This window comes from Salvia hispanica, chromosome 6 (assembly GCF_023119035.1).
Source record: "Salvia hispanica cultivar TCC Black 2014 chromosome 6, UniMelb_Shisp_WGS_1.0, whole genome shotgun sequence".
In the NCBI taxonomy this organism is placed as follows: Eukaryota; Viridiplantae; Streptophyta; class Magnoliopsida; order Lamiales; family Lamiaceae; genus Salvia; species Salvia hispanica.
In genome coordinates, this window is record NC_062970.1 from 4,776,999 (window position 1) to 4,798,267 (window position 21,269).

At 36.3% G+C, this 21,269-nt stretch overlaps 3 protein-coding genes and 1 long non-coding RNA gene across 4 annotated transcripts; 2 read left to right on the plus strand and 2 right to left on the minus strand.

The window, feature by feature from the left end:
• The first annotated feature begins 6 nt into the window (after positions 1 to 6).
• LOC125191615 (protein high chlorophyll fluorescent 107) lies at positions 7 to 3,428 on the plus strand. Its single transcript, XM_048089008.1, has 8 exons — positions 7 to 654; positions 869 to 1,012; positions 1,555 to 1,860; positions 1,938 to 1,997; positions 2,091 to 2,336; positions 2,422 to 2,532; positions 2,683 to 2,859; positions 2,947 to 3,428. Exons 1-8 carry the CDS (start codon positions 100 to 102, stop codon positions 3,295 to 3,297), a joined length of 1,950 nt encoding a protein of 649 aa, XP_047944965.1. The 5' UTR covers positions 7 to 99; the 3' UTR covers positions 3,298 to 3,428.
• Positions 3,429 to 4,860: 1,432 nt separating this feature from the next.
• Positions 4,861 to 10,650, plus strand: LOC125196870. The gene is made up of 13 exons (XM_048095531.1): positions 4,861 to 5,221; positions 5,802 to 5,988; positions 6,174 to 6,246; positions 6,742 to 6,889; positions 7,132 to 7,241; positions 7,519 to 7,665; positions 7,779 to 7,908; positions 7,993 to 8,136; positions 8,535 to 8,683; positions 8,953 to 9,027; positions 9,131 to 9,269; positions 9,926 to 10,198; positions 10,366 to 10,650. Exons 1-13 carry the CDS (start codon positions 4,937 to 4,939, stop codon positions 10,519 to 10,521), a joined length of 2,016 nt encoding a protein of 671 aa, XP_047951488.1. The 5' UTR covers positions 4,861 to 4,936; the 3' UTR covers positions 10,522 to 10,650.
• A 654-nt stretch (positions 10,651 to 11,304) lies between these two features.
• Positions 11,305 to 16,229, minus strand: LOC125191842 (aldehyde dehydrogenase 22A1). Its single transcript, XM_048089266.1, is given in 13 exon segments — positions 11,305 to 11,689; positions 11,776 to 11,919; positions 12,205 to 12,396; positions 12,484 to 12,699; positions 12,826 to 12,963; positions 13,075 to 13,170; positions 13,297 to 13,375; positions 13,452 to 13,572; positions 13,672 to 13,862; positions 14,322 to 14,449; positions 14,821 to 14,913; positions 15,353 to 15,396; positions 15,868 to 16,229. Coding segments are annotated over 13 exon segments (1,707 nt in total). The 5' UTR covers positions 15,980 to 16,229; the 3' UTR covers positions 11,305 to 11,536.
• A 2,599-nt stretch (positions 16,230 to 18,828) lies between these two features.
• LOC125197286 lies at positions 18,829 to 19,459 on the minus strand. The gene is made up of 3 exons (XR_007172035.1): positions 19,298 to 19,459; positions 19,149 to 19,220; positions 18,829 to 18,942 (listed from the first exon to the last, which is right to left on the minus strand). It is a non-coding gene; the product is annotated as an uncharacterized LOC125197286 (long non-coding RNA).
• Between the last annotated feature and the right edge of the window lie 1,810 nt (positions 19,460 to 21,269).

Consider the following 21,269-nt stretch of genomic DNA (forward strand, 5'->3'; position numbering starts at 1 on the left):
GGGCATTTAGGTCATTCCACAGCCCAAACACATTTTCATGAAGAAAGCTTACAGTTTAATCTGTTAAACCATTGAAAAAGAAGAAGAAAAAAGAGGGAAATGAGCATCTTCTCTTCTTCTTCTACTACTTCATCAAGCTCAAAATTCACTCTCTTCTCACCTTCCCAAAACCCCAACTACTCGAAATTCCATCTCATCACACCCTTGAAAGCCCCCAATTCTTCCCCACCACACCGAGTTCTGCTCCACATACACTCTCATGACTCGCCATCACCTCCGGCTCTTCAGGAGAACCCTCAAAACTCTGCATCCAAAGCTGAAATGGAGGAATATGGAGATGGATTTGATGAGGAGATCATCAAGGCCAAGAAATCTCTAGAGGAATTGCTCGTTGTTCGGAGGCCGGTTATGGAGGAACCGAGAGGTGAAGCTGATGATGGGAGTGGGATTAAGATGAAGGAGAGCGCAGCCTCTTCGAAAATCGACCAAGGGCTATCGCGGTTCGCGAAGAAGATGCCGATTTTTGAGCCTAAGTTGGTGGAGCCTAGCTCCGAGGAGAAGCTCCTTTTGGTGAATTTGGATTTGGCTTTGTACAAAGCTAAGCTTTTGACGCGGAATTTTCGGTTTCAAGAGGCAGAGGAGATACTTAGGAAGGTAGATATTGGTTGAGTACACCCCTTTATTATATGCATATGCATATGTGCTAGAACTTTGTGATATTTGAAGTTCATTTCTAGTTGGGCTACATCATTTTTAGTTTAAGTATAAGTGCATTAGAGCTTGCATTGTAGCATTGAGTTTGCATCTTCCTTTGATTTGAGTTCTTGATACATTTTCGAGAGCTTAATTGATGTGTGATTTTTTGAAGTGTATACACTATTGGCCAGAAGATGGAAGGTCCTATGTGGCATTGGGGAAGACTTTGTGCAAACAGTCTAAGATGAATGAAGCCAGAGCTGTATATGAAAAGGGGTGCCAAGCTACACAAGGAGAAAATTCATACATTTGGCAGGTTGGTAATGCTTTCTTCTTACGACCTTTAGATTACAAGAAAACGTCGTGTTTTGTGTTGGTTTAGTGCAGTTCTGTTTAGTGATAGACAAGAATTAGTTAATACTCCAGATAAGTTAAGAAGGAGTTGAAAGGTTAGTTGCAAGCTGGGATATGGATTGTAATGTTTTATTTGCATATCATACATGAAAGAAGCATGAAGAGACAGAGACGAAGGGAGAGAGATCCAATGATGTTTTCTTTAGTCCATTCCAAGAGTTAATGTGGAGAAACAAGCATATTGGAAGAAATTGTAATTTAATTGCATATCATACATGAAGAGAGAGAGATCCAATGATGTATTGTTTAGTCCATGCCAAGAATTAATGTGGATAAACTAGCATGTTGAAAGAAATTATTATCTTTTAATTTCACATCATACATAAAGAGAGAGGGAGAGGGGGAGCGAGAGAAATAAGTGAGTTAGAAGCCAACATAACATGAGGAGAGAGATAGAAAGACATCCAAAGTAAAGCCTAAGTTTTTTTTTTCCTTTGTTACTAGTGTTGGGCTGTTCTTGAGAGTAGGATGGGCAACATAAGGAGGGCTAGAGAACTTTTCGATGCTGCCACAGTTGCTGACAAGAAGCATATTGCGGCCTGGCACGGATGGGCGGTCATGGAGATGAAGGAGGGAAATATCAAGAAAGCAAGGCATCTTCTAGGAAAAGCCCTCAAGTTCTGTGGTGGAAACGAGTACATTTACCAAACACTCGCTCTTCTTGAAGTTAGATCAAAACGGTATGAACAAGCTCGTTATCTCTTCAAGCAGGCAACAAAGTGCAATCCTAGAAGCTGTGCTAGTTGGCTAGTAAGTTTTCTGGAATCTCTGGTTCTGATGGTTTTGTCGACTATTTTATTACTCAAAGTTGTGTATTCATTGTGAAGGCGTGGGCTCAGCTTGAGGCAAAGCAGGAGAATGTACACGCTGCTAGAAGGCTTTTTGAGGTATGCTCTTGAAAATCACTTGATTTTTCTGCTTGTTCAAGAACTCTGTTTATGGTCTGAGAGAATGCTGTATGATGTTTTTCATTAATGTAGAAAGCTGTTCAGTCGAGTCCCAAGAATAGGTTCGCTTGGCATGTTTGGGGAGTCTTTGAAGGTAATTTAGCAAATGTAGACTTAGCACGGAAGCTTATGATGATAGGGCACGCTGTGAATCCGAGAGATCCGGTGCTTCTGCAGTCGCTTGCGCTGCTAGAATACAGATACTCGACTGCAAATTTAGCTCGCGTCCTCTTTAAGAGAGCATCAGAACTGGATTCAAGACATCAGCCTGTGTGGTTTGTGAGTATTTCCTCTCTCTCTGTAACTACACATTAGAGACATCAACTAGTCCATGACACTCTCTCTCTCATGTGTGTGTTCGTAGGCTTGGGGTTGGATGGAATGGAAAGAGGGAAACTTAGCAAAGGCTAGAGAGCTTTACCTAAAGGCTCTATCAATAGATTCAAACACAGAAAGCGCTGCTCGCTGTCTCCAGGTAAGCGATGCTCTTCACCTGCACAGTTTTATTTGATATCCAAGTCTTTATCGTGGTTCCATCCCAACTTCTCACGACGTTTGATCACAACAAGATCATGTCTAGCAAGACACCCTTCACTACTCTTAAGAAACACTTGCTCCACCGCAGGCTTGGGGTGTCTTGGAACAAAGAGTTGGCAATCTATCAGCAGCAAGGAGACTATTCAGATCTTCCCTCAACATAAACTCCCAAAGCTACGTCACATGGATGACGTGGGCATCTCTAGAAGAAGATCAAGGCAACTCCATACGCGCAGAGGAAATCCGCAACCTCTACTTCCAGCAGGCAAGCCATTTTTACTATAACCACCTTTTTTTTTTGTCTCTCTTCACCAACCTTGACACAAACAGTCATGTTCGATTCTTGCATCAGCGTACTGAGATTGTGGACGACGCCTCGTGGATCATGGGATTCCTGGACATCATTGATCCGGCAGTAGACAGCATAAAGAGGCTTCTCAACTTAGAGAAAGGCGCGTCTACTGCTGAGGAACGCATTGCAAAGGAGCAATTTGGAGGAGTTTCTGCTGATAGCGGTGAGGGAAATGCAGCTGGGAGTGGAAGTGGCTTTGATCTGGATGAGTTTGTACGACAGAAACTGTCGTTGGATCCTTCGAATCTTGAGGTTCGATTTGCACCATCGTCTTGGTCGAAGAGCAGTGCATCTGCCACGAAAGTGAGAAGATCAGAGAGCAATAATGCCACAGAAGTGGCAAAGGAGTGAATGCTTGCTGGTTTCTCTGCTTATGGTGAAATTGGAGGGGGGAAAGGGTAGATAAGTTGTAAATTTTGTTGTATACTTGTGAGATTTTGGCATTCTGCACTACACAATTTTTAGAATATTTTTTTCTTGAAGAGCTTTTCTTGGAAAACGACCATTCTCTCCAAGAAAATGAAACTGAAAATGAAATGTAGCAGTAACAAAATCTTCACAAAAAATTCATTGAAAAGTACTACAAATCAAAATCTATCAGCATTTGTGCAATTCAGATATAAGTATTTTATGATGCCATTTTATTTTACAAATGTGCTAAATGTGTACTTTATTAAGTGATAAATTAGGAATTTGGGATCCAATGTCCTACTATAATTTTCTGTTTACCACTGTGTACGACTACAATACTACTATCTTTATTCTAATACTATCATTCGTATAAAAATAAAATATACTAATATACTACTACTATGAATTATATTCAACTTTTATATCAAGAAATAGAAGTTCAAACAATTTATATACTACAATTGTGGAGTTATGAATCTTAATAATGAATTGTTTACCATATAACTAGGGGTGTCGAAACGGGCACCCGCGGGTACCCGCACCCGATTTTGGCCGAAATTGTTGTCCCGATACCCGCCCCGCATTGTGTCGGGTATTACCCGATACCCGAGTCGGGTATCCCGCACCCGACATGGCGGGTACCCGTCCCGACCCGACCTTTTTAAAAAAATATTTTTAAAATCTTTTTTAATTATTATTTGCATTATCCTCAACTTATTAATCTTCATCCGTTATAATATTGGTATTTTATGCATCTAAATAACATACAATTCCACGAATCATTAGAAACTTAACATCCACAATATAATATGTGTGCTACTGTATAATACATGTGTGTGTGTAACATATGCTATTGTATATTATTAATGCACTACATATGCTACTGTATATATTAGTATTTGTACGTAGAAAAACACACTTTAATTGCTCTTAATAGAGGAAAAAAGTTTTTTTTTTAAAAGAAAAGTTATATGCTAAAGTTTTGAGTCACCAGATAATTTAAAAATTATATTAAAATTAAAATTTACAAAATGCTAAACTAAAATCGGGTAATTTTCGGGATTATCGGGTATCCCGAGCGGGTATCGGGTATACCCGATACCCGCAAAACCAAAAATTTGATTACCCGATCCCGCCCCGTTACCCGTTTCCGTCGGGTAGCGGGTACCCAATACCCGACGGGTATCAGGTCGGGTGTGCGGGTACCCAATACCCGCTACCCGTTTCGACACCCCTACATATAACCATGATTAGGTGAAAACCCAACTTGATGACTATAAATTTAAATTAAAGCATACTATAAAATTGAAATCAAACAACAAAAAAAATAGAAAGAAATCATCAAGCAGTGAAGATTTAATTATATGGAGTATAATACTAATATAAAAGGATGTGAATAGTATTTTTATTTTTTTATTTTTATTAGGGAAAGTATGGTGTCTTGTGTGATTTGAAATGAAGTTTGAGTATAAATTATTGAAGATCTCCCGCGCCAAAACAGAAGCTATAAAATTCAGAAACCCGCCATTCCATTTCAACTAGGTCATCGAGCTTCTTTCTCTTTCTCTTTCTAGGTCTGATGAGAATGGACTCTCCAAATGACGAGGTGCTGGGCGACTTCATGATGGAGAACGAGTCCACTATGATGGATACCGACCGATCGGATGCTGTCGAAGAAGACGATCCGTTTCTCAAATTCATCGACACCGCAAAATCAATTCTGTACGAGATCTCTGGTTATTCAGAGGAGGATGACCCCACGCGGTGCCCGAGCTGGAGCTGGATTGCGAATCGGATCCTCAGAACCTGCGTCGCGTATTCGAGCGGTGTGACGCCTGCTATTCTCCTCTCCGAGCTTTCTCTGGTATAGGTGTTTTTACAAATTCTGGTGAAAATTGCTTTGCATTTTGATCGCGATTATTTGATTAGGTTTCGGTTAGAAACGTAGGTTTTACTTGTGAGGAAGTGGAGAGAATCGGAATTTATTGTTGTATTTGAGTGCTGGAATATCTTTTTTACTATCATTTGAGTTATCGCGGAGCTGTAGATTGGTGTGTTAATTTGATTTCTGTGCTATTCTTAATTTTATGCTGATTTTGCCTCTGCTTTTATGCATTTTTCATCGAAAATGGTAATGCTGCTATGTTAAATGTAGTCATCTCCTGAATCATGAACAAAATAAGGGTAATCATGTATAGATGCTTTGCTTTCATAGTTATATGGAGTGACCGAATGATTGAGCATATCTCTTTGAAGTTTGTAATCTGGCTAAGTGGCTATTCATTTAAAGGAGTTTTACTAGCTCGAGTAAATTATGCTGCAGCATTTCATCTGCTATGATTCCTTGGATATGTGTCATGACTCATTGAGTTGAATAGGATCTCATGTAATAATCAGAATACCTGTTCACATGATCTGTTCTGTATTTGGCTGAGTGTGTCTAGGCCTGGAATGAGCAAAATAGAAGTGGAGCCCCAAAAAAACAGTCTGATTTTATTGCCAAGCTGAAGAAGAAGCACAAGAGAGCTAAGCTATTGAATACCATTACAATTGATTCGATATATGAGAAAAGATTCTTACCATTAAGCAGAGTGATTGAAGCAGTTATAGTTGATGTTTTTGTTCTCCCAGGTATGCTGCATGTCTTGTTTTGTTCCACATAGCATGCTCAAACAACATATTTGTGCCTATATCCAGCCTGATTTCATTTTTTTGGTTCCCCTGAGAAATACATTGAATCATGAACTGAGTTATAGTAGACAATGCGTGGAGTCAAACTGGTTTGCCATAATCCATTTCCACGATAAAATTTGCAGGAACGGATATTTGCATGCTGACTTTGGGTGATATATGGAGCTCCAACACTATAGATCTATATCTTCACAGGAGGTAAACTGGTAAAATGATAAGAGACTTAAGCTGTATATTCCCCAATTATGCTAGCAATTTTAATAGAAAATGAACTGTTATGCAACAGTTCTCTGTAAAATGCTTTGCTCTAGTTAATGAACAAGCCCTGGTTATTCCTTTGGCATGTGACCTGTCTGATTTATTTTTTACGGTAGGATATATAATTATTGTGTCTTTGTAATAATGTATCCTCTTAACACTTAATTGTGATCTAGAATTATGTTGTAATATAAAATGTGAAATGTTGAAAGAAGAAGCTATTTTTCAGTTCCTTCTGTTGGTTTGCTTCGTAGGCTTCTTGGTTAGTTGTCTTACTTATTGATTCCCTTCGAAGTATTTGATGCAGAGATTTTTTATTAGGAAAAGAATTTAAAAAAAAGTGAAAGAATGCTGCTGGAAACTAAGCAAATGCATGCTATTTTAATGCATTTAATATTGTCTGTGTGGATGATCTTACTTTGTATTCAAAGGCAGGTTTTATAATATTGTTGATCCCAGTAATGGCCTTTTGAAGAAAGGCAGGGAAGTTCTCTTAACCGGGTGCTATCTTCGGGTTTCCACCGGGAGTTCAGGATTCCCACGGCTTTTGCCAACTGAATACTTTGTTGTGCTATTAGATGAGGTAGGTTTTGACTCCACGTTTCCTCTATCTCCAAATCAAACTCGAATGATCCTACTATGTTTGTTCGGCATACTGAAGTTATGAAAACAAATTTAATTCTAGTTTTTCATGATTGAGGAAGTTCACTGTATATAGGAAACAAATAAAAATGCTGAATTATATATCCATGGCTATGAAAGAATCAAAAACTTCTGCTACAAGCTTACAATTACTTAGTTGTCTGACCTAGTTTCATGATACAGGATGAAGATGATGATGCAATGCTTCTTGCTGCACAATTTTGTGATGATTCCTTCTCTACAATTTCTCTTGATAAAGTAAAAGAAGGTGTCTCTCATTCATTTTATGCAAGGTACTATAGTAGCTAACTAGTACAATTGTTTTTATTGTGTATTCTGTAGATCCTTTGTAACTTCTAAATAAGTTTGTCTCAAGTTTTCTAAAGTGTAATAATAAATTATTTGATATTATGGGCATAAGGTTTTATGATCAATGATGGACCCTAGTTCTGACACTTGAATTTGCATAATAAAATGAGCATTTCCTAGTTTTTTTTATGAAATTGCAAAAGTTGAAGTATTATGTTAATTTGATTTGATATACAAGTCTCTTCTTTAAATTTTGGACAGAATTGAATATATAGGACCAGTGGAAGTCCTTGGTGAATATGGCAGTTTACAGAGGAAGAGGAAACAAATTACTCTTGTTGATAATGATGGTGTGAGATTAAATTTTTCACTCTGGGGAGAGCAGGTACTCATTGCCAATCTCTTTAGGTATATCATAATTGATCCCTTGCTAGTCACTTCAAAACTAATTCTTCTCTCTTTGATATTTTATTGCTCTTTTCTTCATTTGAATACAAACTAGTTTGTCTTGCTTCATGCAGCATTGGAAGTATGCTTGCGTTGGATAAGCCATTCATTGATAGTTCCCTTGAAGCAAGCCATGAACTTTGCCTGGAATATGGCAGTGCAACTCAGCTGTATTTGGTGCCTACTATTCCGCACAAAGAACAAGTAACAGATGAAAAATCCACATATCACTTTCTCTTTAAAATGCTTTCTTTTACTGACATGTTGCTGGATTTTTTGCTTTATCAGGTGTCTGTAGCACTGACACAAAACCATTTTCAAGGATCAAGGCTGCTGAACGCCACAAATCTGAGCGAGGGACCATTAGTTTCTCAAGTGACATTACCATGCGATTCTCAAGGGTCCATTGACTTCAGCAACTACCCCTTTCGAGTAAGGCTTCTCTCCACCTGATATGAAGATCAGTTGACAATCATTAGATCCCTCTGATCCCTGAAAACTGCATCATTCATGAAAGTTCATTAGGTCTTATTGAAGTCTTTGATTTGGAACCGACCATATTTGGATTCATTTCCATCTCATAAAAAAGTTGCTGTCAGCACAAGACAAAAAACTTCGAGTTCTTTGAAAATAAATGCTTTTTAAGCTTGTTGGGTGACTAATTAAATTGGTTATCTCATAATTGATGTTCTAACATTGTTTGTGCTCGAAAGATGCTTTTAGTTTGCAACCCTTTCATATGATGGGCATTGTTTTTTCTGCATAAGTATAAACTATGTTCCATTATATTTTAAAGATTTGTTAATCTGTCAATTGTTGAAGTTTTGCAGTCATATGTTGTTGATCTACGAGATAAAATGATGGGGATTAGCATATATGGTATCGTTACAGACATAAGAGCATCTAAAGGCATTTTCTCTCTGAGGATTGAAGATGCTACTGGAGCTATATGGGCAAACCTACACTTTGAAAAATCTTGGTAAGCAAAGCTATATAAAATTCTGTATCATTTCCTACCGGGATAATGTTGGGAAATGAAACATGATCCAATTGCATTGACAACCATTTTAAAAATTCACCATTAGTTTTAGAAATTTTGGATCGAAAGTAAAGCTCTTGCTGCAATTGAGAAAAGTTACTATTCTAATTTGAAAAATGGAGTAAATTTTGTGAATCTAGTGATTATTGAACTTCATTATTTTCAAGTAATAACCGGTGTGATGGTGATTATACATCAACATTCTTTAGGTCAATCGGGAGACTAGGGAAAGGCCACACAGTCTACATATCTGGTTTAAGCTCTTTTCTTAGTCCACGAAAAAGGTGACCACTCTCCCATATAACCTTTTATAATACCTTATAATATAGTTGTGCTTATAGTTTTTGCTTCAATTTCAATTTGTGTAAACATTTATGATGATTGCAGTCTTGAAGTATCATGGTATGAAAATAGAGCTGGATCATCTTTCTTTAATTTGAGCTGCTTGCTAGCTTTCCTCAACACGCCCACTCTTCACAGATTATCGTGCATTTCTGATCTATCCATCCATACAAGGGGTGTGCAAGTACGTTTCCTTTTTTCATTTTGCATTTCTTCATCAAACAGCTTCCTACCAATTTTTTTAAGTAGCACTTCATTTTACTGATAAGCTTCTTTGTGCCACAATTTACATGTGAGTTGTGGTGTGGTAAGCTTTGATATACAGTAAGCTTTAATATATGTAGGGAATGGTTCAAAAAAAATAAAAATTAAAAAAATAATAATCGTATTCTGAGCATTATGATAATTTTTGCAATAAACCTATAAAGTTAGTAGTATTTGATAGATTCAATGCAAGTGTTTAGATGGTTTTAAAATTATTTATTGGGTAAAATATCTAGCAAGTCTTTTTTATTAAAATAGTTAGGGGGGCTAAAGCACCCATCACCCTTCTAAATATGCCACTGCTCTAGGGGTAAGAAAAAATAAACCTGACCAATGATTTTAGTTCGTTTTTTATTTTACTATAGTTGTTAATTGTATTATACTCTTATCAAAATCCGTGTCAGCTATATATTCTTGTTAAATGGAGATCAAACCGAAATGAGCTCTTATATGTCCGGTCTAGAAACAATAAATTCGAGTACTCATTTTAATGAACTCAAATTTAACCTATTTTAAATTTGATTTGTGCGTGTTAACATCACAATAGCATCGGCCTGAATTTGCATAATGTTTCAGGTATGTCGAGTGTGGGTAGATCACGTCGAACATTGCCACGTGGACATGAGATTCATGCACTCAATTTGCGGTCATCTTGTTGAGAAAGCATCACCCAATGTAGAGGCTGAATGCAAATTCTGTGGCAGAGTTTGCGAGGGCGAAGTGGAATGCACATTCGTTCTGGAAATTACTATCGCGGATGAGACGGGAAAGGTCTTCGCTTCGTGTATAGGCCAAACAGCTGCTGAGTTGCTGCAGATTTCACCCGATGAGTTTGCTTTCTTGCCCGAGGTAACATAATTACATTTCATGTATAGACTGATCCTTGTTTATGTTGATGGATTGGAATTTTGAAATATTTCAATGCCAAATAAAAAAGTAACGCCATCTAAATTCCCAGCTATAGTAATTACATCTGCATTTCTGATTAATTTTTTTGGATGGAAAAATTGATACAGGAGGACCAAATCATATATCCATCGTTCCTTGAGCAGGACAAGTTCGTTGTAGCAATCGCCAACCGCAGAAGGAAGGGAAGCTCTGAAGGATTTATGGAGCAAGATCAAAGCACGGCAGATTGGGAAGTCACTCGCGCAATCAAGTGCTGTGAGTGAATCGATGAATGTTTCATGTAAACTCTATATGTAATACATTCATACTACGCTTAGATTATCAACACTTCGGATTATCTGTAATATTTTTGTGCTCCGTTATTAATTTTATTATCTTAATAATATTTATTACCAAAATATGTTTACATAAGTAATAATCATTCCCCTTTTCACTAAAAAAATCAACCATAAAATCATATTCTTTCATAAATTAAGAGTAGGCAAAGAGTAAGGACTGACGTGGGTTTAACAAAATGTTAAAGTAGATTGTGTAGTTTATGCATAAGTGTTACGAGAATAAAAAGGAATGCAAAATTCCTTCTAAACACCTGATAAAGTCATTGTTGCATACTTTTTGTGGACATAGTAAAGCAATCGTAGCAAATTCTTCATGGATGAATGAAGTATATTGTAATTGGTGAATAATCAATATCCTAATAAGAGCCTATTAACTAAAAATTAAAAGCTGAAAAGTAATTTTAAAATATTACTCCTATTCAAGATGATTGACATGAAATTTTAGGTGAAATTGTTAAGTGTAATAAAGTAATCCCTCCGTCCAACCATAAGCGAGCTACTTCTTTTGGCACAAGATTTAGTAAGAGAGAGGGTTTTATAGCTTAAACGAAAATGACTCACTTATGGTAGAACATCCCAAAAAGGAATGTGACTCAATTATGGTGGGGCGGAGTAAGTAGATTTCAATGATGAACGGATGACTGTAATTTATTAGTACGAATTGTAAAATTAAACTAAAATATAAGAACTTATAGAAAGAGTAAAAACTAATGAAAACTAATGACGTGTGACTAAAAAACGCAAGAGAGGAAATATGAGATGCGTTCTCCTACAGTAAAGTTATTAAAAGAGCCAAGCGTTTTATATCAGTGGCAGAACAGAATATACAGACTAAAGCTCATTCAAATCCACCAGAACTGAGTCCATTTAAGAAAGACCAATTGCTTCAGGGCGAAGATTTAAGACAAACCTTGGAAATATTGAGTAGTTCCACACATTTTCAGTCAGCTCTTTTATTGCTCTTTGGACCGTTGGGTTCAGAAAGGGTTTTCACAACGTCCACCAATGCCCGTAGACGATCCCAGACATTCAAACCGTACAGTGCTTCCACGAGCGATTCTTGAAACTCAAAGCCGTTCTCTGAGAGGGGGTACTGTGCATAGATAGATAGACAAAGAAGTCAAGATGAGGCCAGAAAATCAACTTTTTCTTGAGAAATATCTGCTTCTGAATCTTAACCTGTATAGGCTTTGGTATCTTGGTTTTGACGAGCGGCCACCATCTATCCTCCACTACGGACTTAACAAGACAGCAAGCGCGCAGCCCTTCAATACCAGCAAATCTTCCGAACCCACTGTCTTTTACACCACCAAAAGGAAGGGACTGAGACACAAACAAAATCAAGTTAAACCAACGGTGGATTTTACCCATATTATAATCTGCTTTAAGGATAGATTAGATTGACAACACATAGATTGAGTATATAGTATGATTACAAAATTGAAGAAGCTCAAAACAAATTAATCCATCGTGGACTAGCATACTAATGTAGTATATATAAGATATTGTCCATAATAAATACCCGAGAACACAAAAATGATGATGAGAGTTCAGATTAGTATAGTCCTCTCTATATCAAGTCACCAATATATGATAGTGTAGCATTACCTGGCACATGTATGATGAAGCGAAATCATTAATAGCTGCAACTCCACAGTGTATTTGAGAAGCTATTGCTTTGGCTCGTCGCTGGCTGCCCGAAAATACAGCACAACCAAGTCCGTACTTTGAGTCATTAGCAAGTTTGACTACCTCGTCATCACTACTGAATTTCATGATCGGCATGATAGGTCCAAAAGCCTGCGTGTGAATTACAAATTTCAAAAATGCATCAACACAACTTTACTTGAGAAAAGTCCAATTAGTGATTATACGAAATTACAGCACCTCTTCTTGCATCAGTTTCATTGTGTGATTGACATTTACAATCACAGTAGGAGGGAAGTATTGATCAACAGCCCCTTCACCGATATTCCCAACACTTCCTCGACCAACAATCTCAGCTCCTTTGTCGAGGGCATCATTCACCAGGCTCTGAAGCTTTTCAGAATGCTCTTGCATGCATATTGCTCCCATGTCATATTTTCCAACTAGTGGAGGACCCTAAAGAAGTATTCTCAATCAGATATACATCGAACCATTAAACGAATTCAAACACGCTTATCTTTGTGGATAACATCAAGATTTTACTATCACACATAATCATGACTGCAGGGATGTAGGAATTACAGCAGTAATAGCTTTCACAATTTTGACAACTTCAGCAACAAATGTTGCATAGATGTCTTTGTGAACATAAAACCTCTCAGCCCCGGCACAGTTTTGGCCACTTGATTGCAGAGCGCCCCTTACGGCAATTTGAACCACCTAAAAGGTTGTAGCTCATTAAATTCTTGCCTACTGTAGGTTCAGGTTTAAGATGAATAATTGTGGAAGCTAAATGCTTAAATCTAGTGCAAAATAGTTGTTTGTTCATACATGAGGCACGTCAACATCCTCGCATACAATAAATGCATCTTTCCCGCCAAGCTCAAGGGTAACTGGTATCAGTGTGTCTGCAGCACTTCTCATTATCTGCAGTATCACACACAGATGATGGTGATGGGGAAAATATTATAAATAATTTTATGCAGATCTAGTTAAGACAATAGATCTAATTTTGTCACAAATCTAAGGATTTTTCTCGTAAGAGATACTGACCATTTTACCAACCCCCGGTGATCCAACAAATATCATTTTGTCAACCGAAGAAACTAAAGCTTCTCCTGTCTCTGCAAACCTGGCAGGAAAGTGGACTCCTCATTAGATTAACCAAGAACAAGCTTGTACTAGGATACGAAATTACAGAAGCATACCCTGTGATAACTTCAACTAAATTTTCTGGAGCTCCAACAGCAGCGAGGGCAGCTTGAATTATACGCAAATAAAAACATCCTGACCAGCTTGCATGTTCTGAAACCTAAAGCATAAAAAAGCCTCATCCTCATTCCAAGAGCTTGTGAGGTAGAGAGAGACCTTCCACATTTGTTCTCCTTTTTCACTTCTCTTTCCAAGTGATCAACCTCAAGCACTAACTTGAGACTATTCAAGTTGAATACTTCGCCAAAGAAAGAAAAAAAAAAGGAAAAGGAAAAGTAATGTACCTATATTCAGGTTTTAGCCACTTTTCACCCTCTGCTAGAAGCCAAGTGATTTTCTCACAGGTCGTCATAATTTCTCCTAGAGAAGCATCGATCATGGTCTTTCCAGTATCACGTGAAGAAACTCTATTTGAAGTGTCACACAAGTAAGCAACAAAGTCCATAGAATAGTGAAACAGGAAAATATGAATAGGAGTAATCATAAAAATATAACTGTGGTTTGCCTGATATAATGCTGAAATAAGGAATAACAACTATATATTCTAAGCAGTCAGAGCTATTTAATCTTCTTGGTGAAGTTTATTGAATGCACTTCACCAAAAAATTCACAGCCCAAATCATATCCTAGAATCAAATAATGTTTAAGTTTCATTAATTAGAGACAATTTTTGTATTCTCACTTAAAACTACTGATTTATTTTTTAAAAAGTATATTGCTCACTTCAAGTTACATGTTACATTAAAACCTTACATTTCCAACTGTCCAGTCAACATTTCATATGCAGCCGTCCTAACAGTTTCTATTAAATTTGCAAAGCTCTTACTTCCATCAGTATCAGTTTTAATAAACAAGGATGCCCTTACTCGCATATAAGTGCCTGATGTTCAATAATGTACTTCAGAAGTATCCTCAGAAACTGGCGCCTTTGCTTGAAGCTACTTTTGGCCCATGCCTTTTGAGCCTTCCTAGCTTGTGCTACACGCTCTTTCACCTAAGCACATTACTTCACTAGGTTAATTTTAGGGTACCATGGAGTACTATGTTGCAATGTGCTCACAAGTTTTTATACATCCAATAAAGATCTCAAACATTATATCCAAAAAGGAAAATATTCATATCACAAAAGCTCAACAGTTTCCCAGTAAATAATCACTAGGTTGGAGGGCGAATCTTCATTAAAATTCAACTGTGTATGCATGAGCTTGTTAATGACTCGAGTCAAAATAAAATCAACAGAAGTTCTTTTAGCAGTTCAAAGGCCAAAAACTCAACAAATTTCTTAATCAGTATGCAAGAGACTAGAAAAGGAGAGGTGTCTATAATAAAAAGGCTGTGAATTCAACACTATCCGGCCAAAAAAACCTCATCAGCCTTCAATGCAGGGTAATAGCCAAGATATTTCATTGTTGCAGGCTCATAGCATTGGACTTTGTCTGTCTGTCTCCTTGAGGGTATCTGCAACAGGTGGACAGATCACATGAGAATTGATGTTTGAGTCATATCATGATAGCAGTCAGAATCACTCAAATTCAACAACACGCTATGAATATTTCGTAAAGTACGAATGCCTGGTGGAACAACCTTATGTGTAGTGTAGAATCAAAACAATATACTGTGCGCAGTGGAAATTCAGTAAATACAGGTACACTTTGGGTATATAAGTTGTTCATTAGTGATTAAGAAGAAATTTTAGAAATGATAAACAATAATCTCACTGCAATTATTTGCTGGTTTGAAACTCAGAAACTAATCTGATTTTCATTAGCACAAAAAACCTTAGAATCATTGAATCTATTGATAGTAAAATTAATCACTAAAAGAAGTGCATAGTGACATATTAATGGAAAATACAAATAAGTCTGTGCGCACAGAGAGAGACATATGTAAATCTTACATAGATGAAGCTGTTTTCCTTGGTCTGACTCCCATCGTCCAGCACTGCCATCACAAAATCGTGCGTAATGAGTATATGAATTATCTCCACCAACAACACAAACATCACATCATCATTTATTATTTCCTAGTATTTCCTATCAAATGATTGAAAAAAGAGTTTCAGCAGCATTAGAACTACAAGACCTGCGGATCTGCAGACTTGAGTTTCACAATACGAGTGCACGTGTGACTCTGTGTAGAGCACAACACAACACCACACTAACGTCTCCATGCTTAAAGGATTAACACTAACTCTCGCTCAACTCGAAAATAACGATCACACCAATTGTTTATGATAAATAGCTCAAAATGAGCTCTAACAGAGCTGAGTGTACTCCGCATCTAAGCTCATCATCTCAATCTTAAAATATTTAACAAATGAGAAAGGATTCAAGCAAATTTATGCCACGCCACACACACACACGCTACGAATCAAAGGTCAAATCAAGGACGAACGCGAACGGAGACACTCACTGTCGGAGGCATCGACGTCGATCGAAGGCACATTTGGCGGAATGAGCATAAGCAGGAACTTGCAGATCGCGACGGCAAAGGCGATAACTACCAGCGGCCACCAAAACGCCATCGTTTCAGCTCGGCCGATCGATTCGGAATCGAAGAAAGCGTCGGATTAAACCCTAGATAAAAAGGAGATATTCGAATTCCGGCGATGGAACTGGAATCCGATTCAAAAGGAGCGCATTCGTCGAGCAGAGAGGAGAAAAAGGAGACAAAACAATTGCTTGAGCTCAGTGTGCTAGCGCTCACTCTTCAATCTCAGGTTGCACAGTAATTATATTTATAGTGAGCGCAGTCAGTACTACACAGTCTACACTAACTTCTCTTCAAAATGGAGGATATCCGTCAACATTTTGCACATAATCCATTTTATTGATTCTATTACCATTTCACACTACGCAACATTTAAAATTTGTCACAATTTTTAGCAATTGAATAGTATTTCAAATTAGATCAGTTTTATGTTCAGAATTCCACTAAAAAAAAATTGTGCCATGAATTTGTTCAAGGAGAAATGGAGTGTTACAATTGTTTTTGGAAAATAAGTTGTAACCATTACGCAATATTCCACTTAAATTTTAATTTTTTTAAGTTACCATGTAAATAATATAGATACAAATTAGGAGGAATATGAGAATGAAATTGATGAATTAAAACTAATGAAATGTGATCATGTAGTAGTTGATAAAACTGATAAAGCCATTAAAGTATTATTAAATTGGATTATAGCTTTTTTAACAATTGTAACTATTTTTAGTTATTTAATATTGTAAAAATAACCTCAAACATTTATGTATATGACAGATGGTTATGACATAGTAATTAATTTCTACATTTTTGCCGATAGAAATGCCATAAAAAAGGTCCTGTGTGAAATAGAAAAGAGGGGTAGAAAAGCAACTGCATCTCATTTCAAAAAGGCTATAAAGCATAAAAAGATCTTGAATGATCAAAGTATGAAGATTTCATATGTCAAATATTTTACTAAAGACTTAGTATATCTTGAATGGTATAAATAATTTTGGAATTCAAAAACAAAAGAAATCAACCCCACTCATCCCCTCAATGCTCAATCTATCCTATTTTTGGTGCGGTCGAGTGCATTGAAAAACGCAAACTGGACGCATAGATATCAAACCTAAGTCTCATATGACCGTACTTCTCTTGAGGCGGACCCCTTCCTTCTCCCAATAACACGAGGGGACTGGATCAGACATCCCCTTCACCTCTGGAGCACTCCGACCCTAATATTTGTCTAGCATTACCAATAATGGTGGACCCAAGAATTCATATCCGTGGGGTCGGATCAAACAAGATAGTAATATAATATTTAAATTATATTTTACTAATAAAAATATTAAATTTTAAATAAAACTACGTTAGATTGTACACGAAAGTTGACTCCAATTAGTATACATATTCAAATGACTTGAAATTATTTTATTAGAAATTATTCGCGATAGTTTGGATAGATTTAATAAAATTACTAGTAGTCAAGATATATTCAATTATCAATCTTTCCATATAGCACTTATTAATCTGGTCTGGTCTATAGGATAAATATTAGTACTCCCTCCGTTTCCTAAAAATAGAAGCTTTTTATATTAGGATTTTTTTTCTCTTTCATGAGATGAGACTCATTTTTCCACTAACATATTTTTCTTTCTATCTTTTGTTACTTTACCAATTTTACGTTAAGACTCGTGTCATTTCAAAAGTTTTTATTTTAAGGGATCAAAGAGAGTATAGTAAAATGAATAATCAAAAGCAAAAGTAATTAAATTAGAGAAAAAAAATTATGACTGAGAGAACAAAATATGGAATACGGAGTAGGAGTATAATAATTATTGATTAGTCTACAAAGTGAAAAAATGAAAATAATAATAGTCTCATTATAGAAAAGTGAGTTAAAGATTATCAATATAAGTGTTGAAACTTGAAACTTATACACGGTTTTCGTTCAACTTCAATAATTATGAAACCTGAGTCGTCATCTGTCACGCCCGCATTTTCTAAGGATAGAAAACACGGTGAATCGCGATCAGGGGAGGGTTAAAGAAGCGGGGAGAAAGGGAAAAAAAAGACACAACTCGACCATAGCTCGAAATAATTGAAATAGCTCGAATAAAATCAGAGTACCATTTCGACAATCAACAACTCAAAAGAATATTATCTCAACAATATAAGAACTCAAAAAGACAACAACTCAGCGGAAGCATTTCGAGAGTAGAAAATAATTAATAAAACCCCCGAACTAAACAAGTACTATTAAATTGGCCCAAACAAAATCCAATAATAATTAGCAAACAATTCACTTGCCCAAACAAATCATATAAAACAAAATAAGAAAATACGTACTATACTCCCAACCAATACACGTATATACTCTCTTTTAAAAATTCAAAAAGATCAAAACAAAACTATCAAATTACTCTCTGCCACCATACGTACATACTCCATACCCAACACATGAACATATACTATATTCAACCCATTATACATTTTAGCATATTAACTTATCTAGACAAGAGCCAAGTAGTCCTATTAAACAAAATAAAATTTAAATAGAGATCCAAAACACAAAACTAAAGAAAAAGAATTAAGGAGTACATGAAATACTCCCAGCCACCCCACGTATCCTCTCTCTCAATTCTATCTCTGTATCAGCAAATCTCAAAACTCTCTCTCTGTGACTCACCCCTCATAACAACAAACTCATTCCCAAATTGTAGAGAACTAAATCCTGATTCCTATCTCTCAATTTTAAGTCCCAAAACACAAACTACCAATTCCAAAACAACGCACACTCTCTCTCCCTCTCACCATTTGTTGTTTCCGTTCACCACTGTCGAGTTCACGGCAGTCGCCGTTCAACCGAGTTGGAACTGCGCCGCCGCCGCTCCAGACGGCCAGCGCTCCGTCGGGCAGCGCCGCTGCTTCTGGCCGTCGTCGCCAACGCATTGCAATCCAGCCACTGCCAGCTCCTCCGTCGGCAGATCCGTTTCTTACAACCGGTAAGCTCTCTCTCCCCTTTTCCATTCTTAACTTTTGTTAAATTCTAATTGACCGATTTCAAATTTTGTTTCAAGCACTGAGAGTGAAAAGATTAAAACTTTAATCTTAAGGAAGCGACAGGAAGGGTTTTTAATTTGTCCCCATGCTTATGATGAAACTACCGTGAATGTATATGCCATGGGATAAAACATGGAAGATTTCATAAATAATAGAGGATATACCTTTAATTGGCAGAAAGAAATTGCCAGCAGCAGGAGGACTTGAAAACAAATATCTCTCGTTTCTCCTTTAAACTGTGATATCGAGAAAATTGTGCTATGGAATCAATAGCCAGCGATAAGTTTCATTGAATTGAATTGAATGGCTATACCTTTTGTTGGATAATACAAATTTGCAATTGCAGGAAGTTTCTTGAATAACTCATGATTTTCTCTAAACTTCTTTTCTCAGATTTTGAATAAATGGAGAAGAATGTGACTGAAGAGTAGAAGACGGAGTATATAGATATAAAATCTGCATTGATAGAAACTGATTTAGATGGCGGTTGAGATTTTTGTGGTGATGGAGATATAGTGAAGTAGTGTGGACCGTGGGTTTTGAGAGTGGAGGAATTTTGAGTTAAGTTTGGGCTGCAAAGAATTTATTTTGATTTATCAAATGACTTCAATTCGTATAAACAATTGGGCTAGGAAACAATAATTGTTTGGCCCAAAAAGCAAATCTATTTTCTAGCGTCTATGTCGCATATCTGTTTCCATTCGCATCTTTTCCATTGGTCGTAAATCAAGTCCCTCAAACGTATAAAGAGCTTGGGTTTAAAAGAACAAACGATGTCTTAAAGAACAAATAAAAATTGGGGTGTTGCATCATCATATGCTAACTAATTACTAATCCCAAAATAAGAGTTAATCGTATTCCTCCATCCTTCTAATCTAAGGACTAGATTAGCTTAGATTTAATCTTTTATTCCTCCTTTAATTATTTAAATTAATTTGAAAAGGGTATTTTAGTCCATCAAAATTATCGTACATGACTATACTCCAAATCTCACTCATATTTTCTTTCCTAAAATTTCTCTTCTCCTATATTCTCTATGCTAGATTCGATCGCATCTTCAAAATTCACTCTTTAAATCATGAATATTTTGTTTCCAAAATCTTATAGTATATGTTATGTATTGAAAATTGCAATGTAATTTAATGATGTTATGTTTTTACTATGTTTAAATATCATTTAACATTTTAGTAGAATCTAATTCAATGACTGAAGTGTTGTTTATTAATTTTGTAACATGTTTGGTTGAAGTTGTATCCTGATTGTATTATAAAAATATTTTTTAGTTGAATCTGATTGCATGATAAAAGTGTTTTTTTATTAATTTTTGTAATCTGATTTTGTGACATGATTTAGTTGGTTCTTCGAGCTCAACTTTCCAGTGTCAGGTATTATAATTTAGTGTTTGCTTATTGAGTTGATATTTTTCTTTTCTTTATATGACTGTTGATATTATTGGTGTACTATGTTGATATTATGCTTATACTATGTTGATATATTTTTTATTATTATCTATAGATTTCTTTTTCGATGACAAGCGTAATGCCATCAACAAACTGCGCAACAATATACAAATTAGTACAAAGAGTGGAGGACGACATTGATGATGTTGGAAATCAGCTTTTTGGTGATGGTTCTTCTACGATGTCCATGTTGGAGAAAAAGAAGAGGTTTGAGGAATTGTATGGCGTTGTGAGGCCTGATGTTATACATGCTCATCCGTCAAATGTGGTGAAGTGTAAAGGATCTGGATCCAAGTTTCCTTCTAAGATGGAGGCGGCGAAGAAGGCGGCAGTTAAACCTCCTAGACAATGTGGAAAATGCCATAAAATGGTTAATCATGATTTAAGGAACTGCGGCAAAGCGAAGAGTAAAAAAAGAAATAAATTAGTTGTTCCTACCACTGTGGTTTCTGTTTATTGGCATACATAATTCCTTGTTTGGATATTCCTTAACATTCTTAATTCCATGTTGGTATGAAAGAATAATAATCTCAAACTTATGTTTTGAATGTTAACTCATTTTATTTTCCATATACTATTGAGTTTGTTCAAAACATTTCGTGTTGCTTACGTTTTCAATTATCTGTAAACGAATGAACATCAATACAACTTTATAAATTCTCAACAGAACTATTTGGAATTCTCAATAAATGGTGTATAAATTCTCAACATACATATTTGGAATTCTCAATAAATCGTGTATAATTTCTCAACATAACTATTTATAATTCTCAATAAATCGTCTATAATTTCTCAACATAACTATTTCGAATTCTCAATACTATA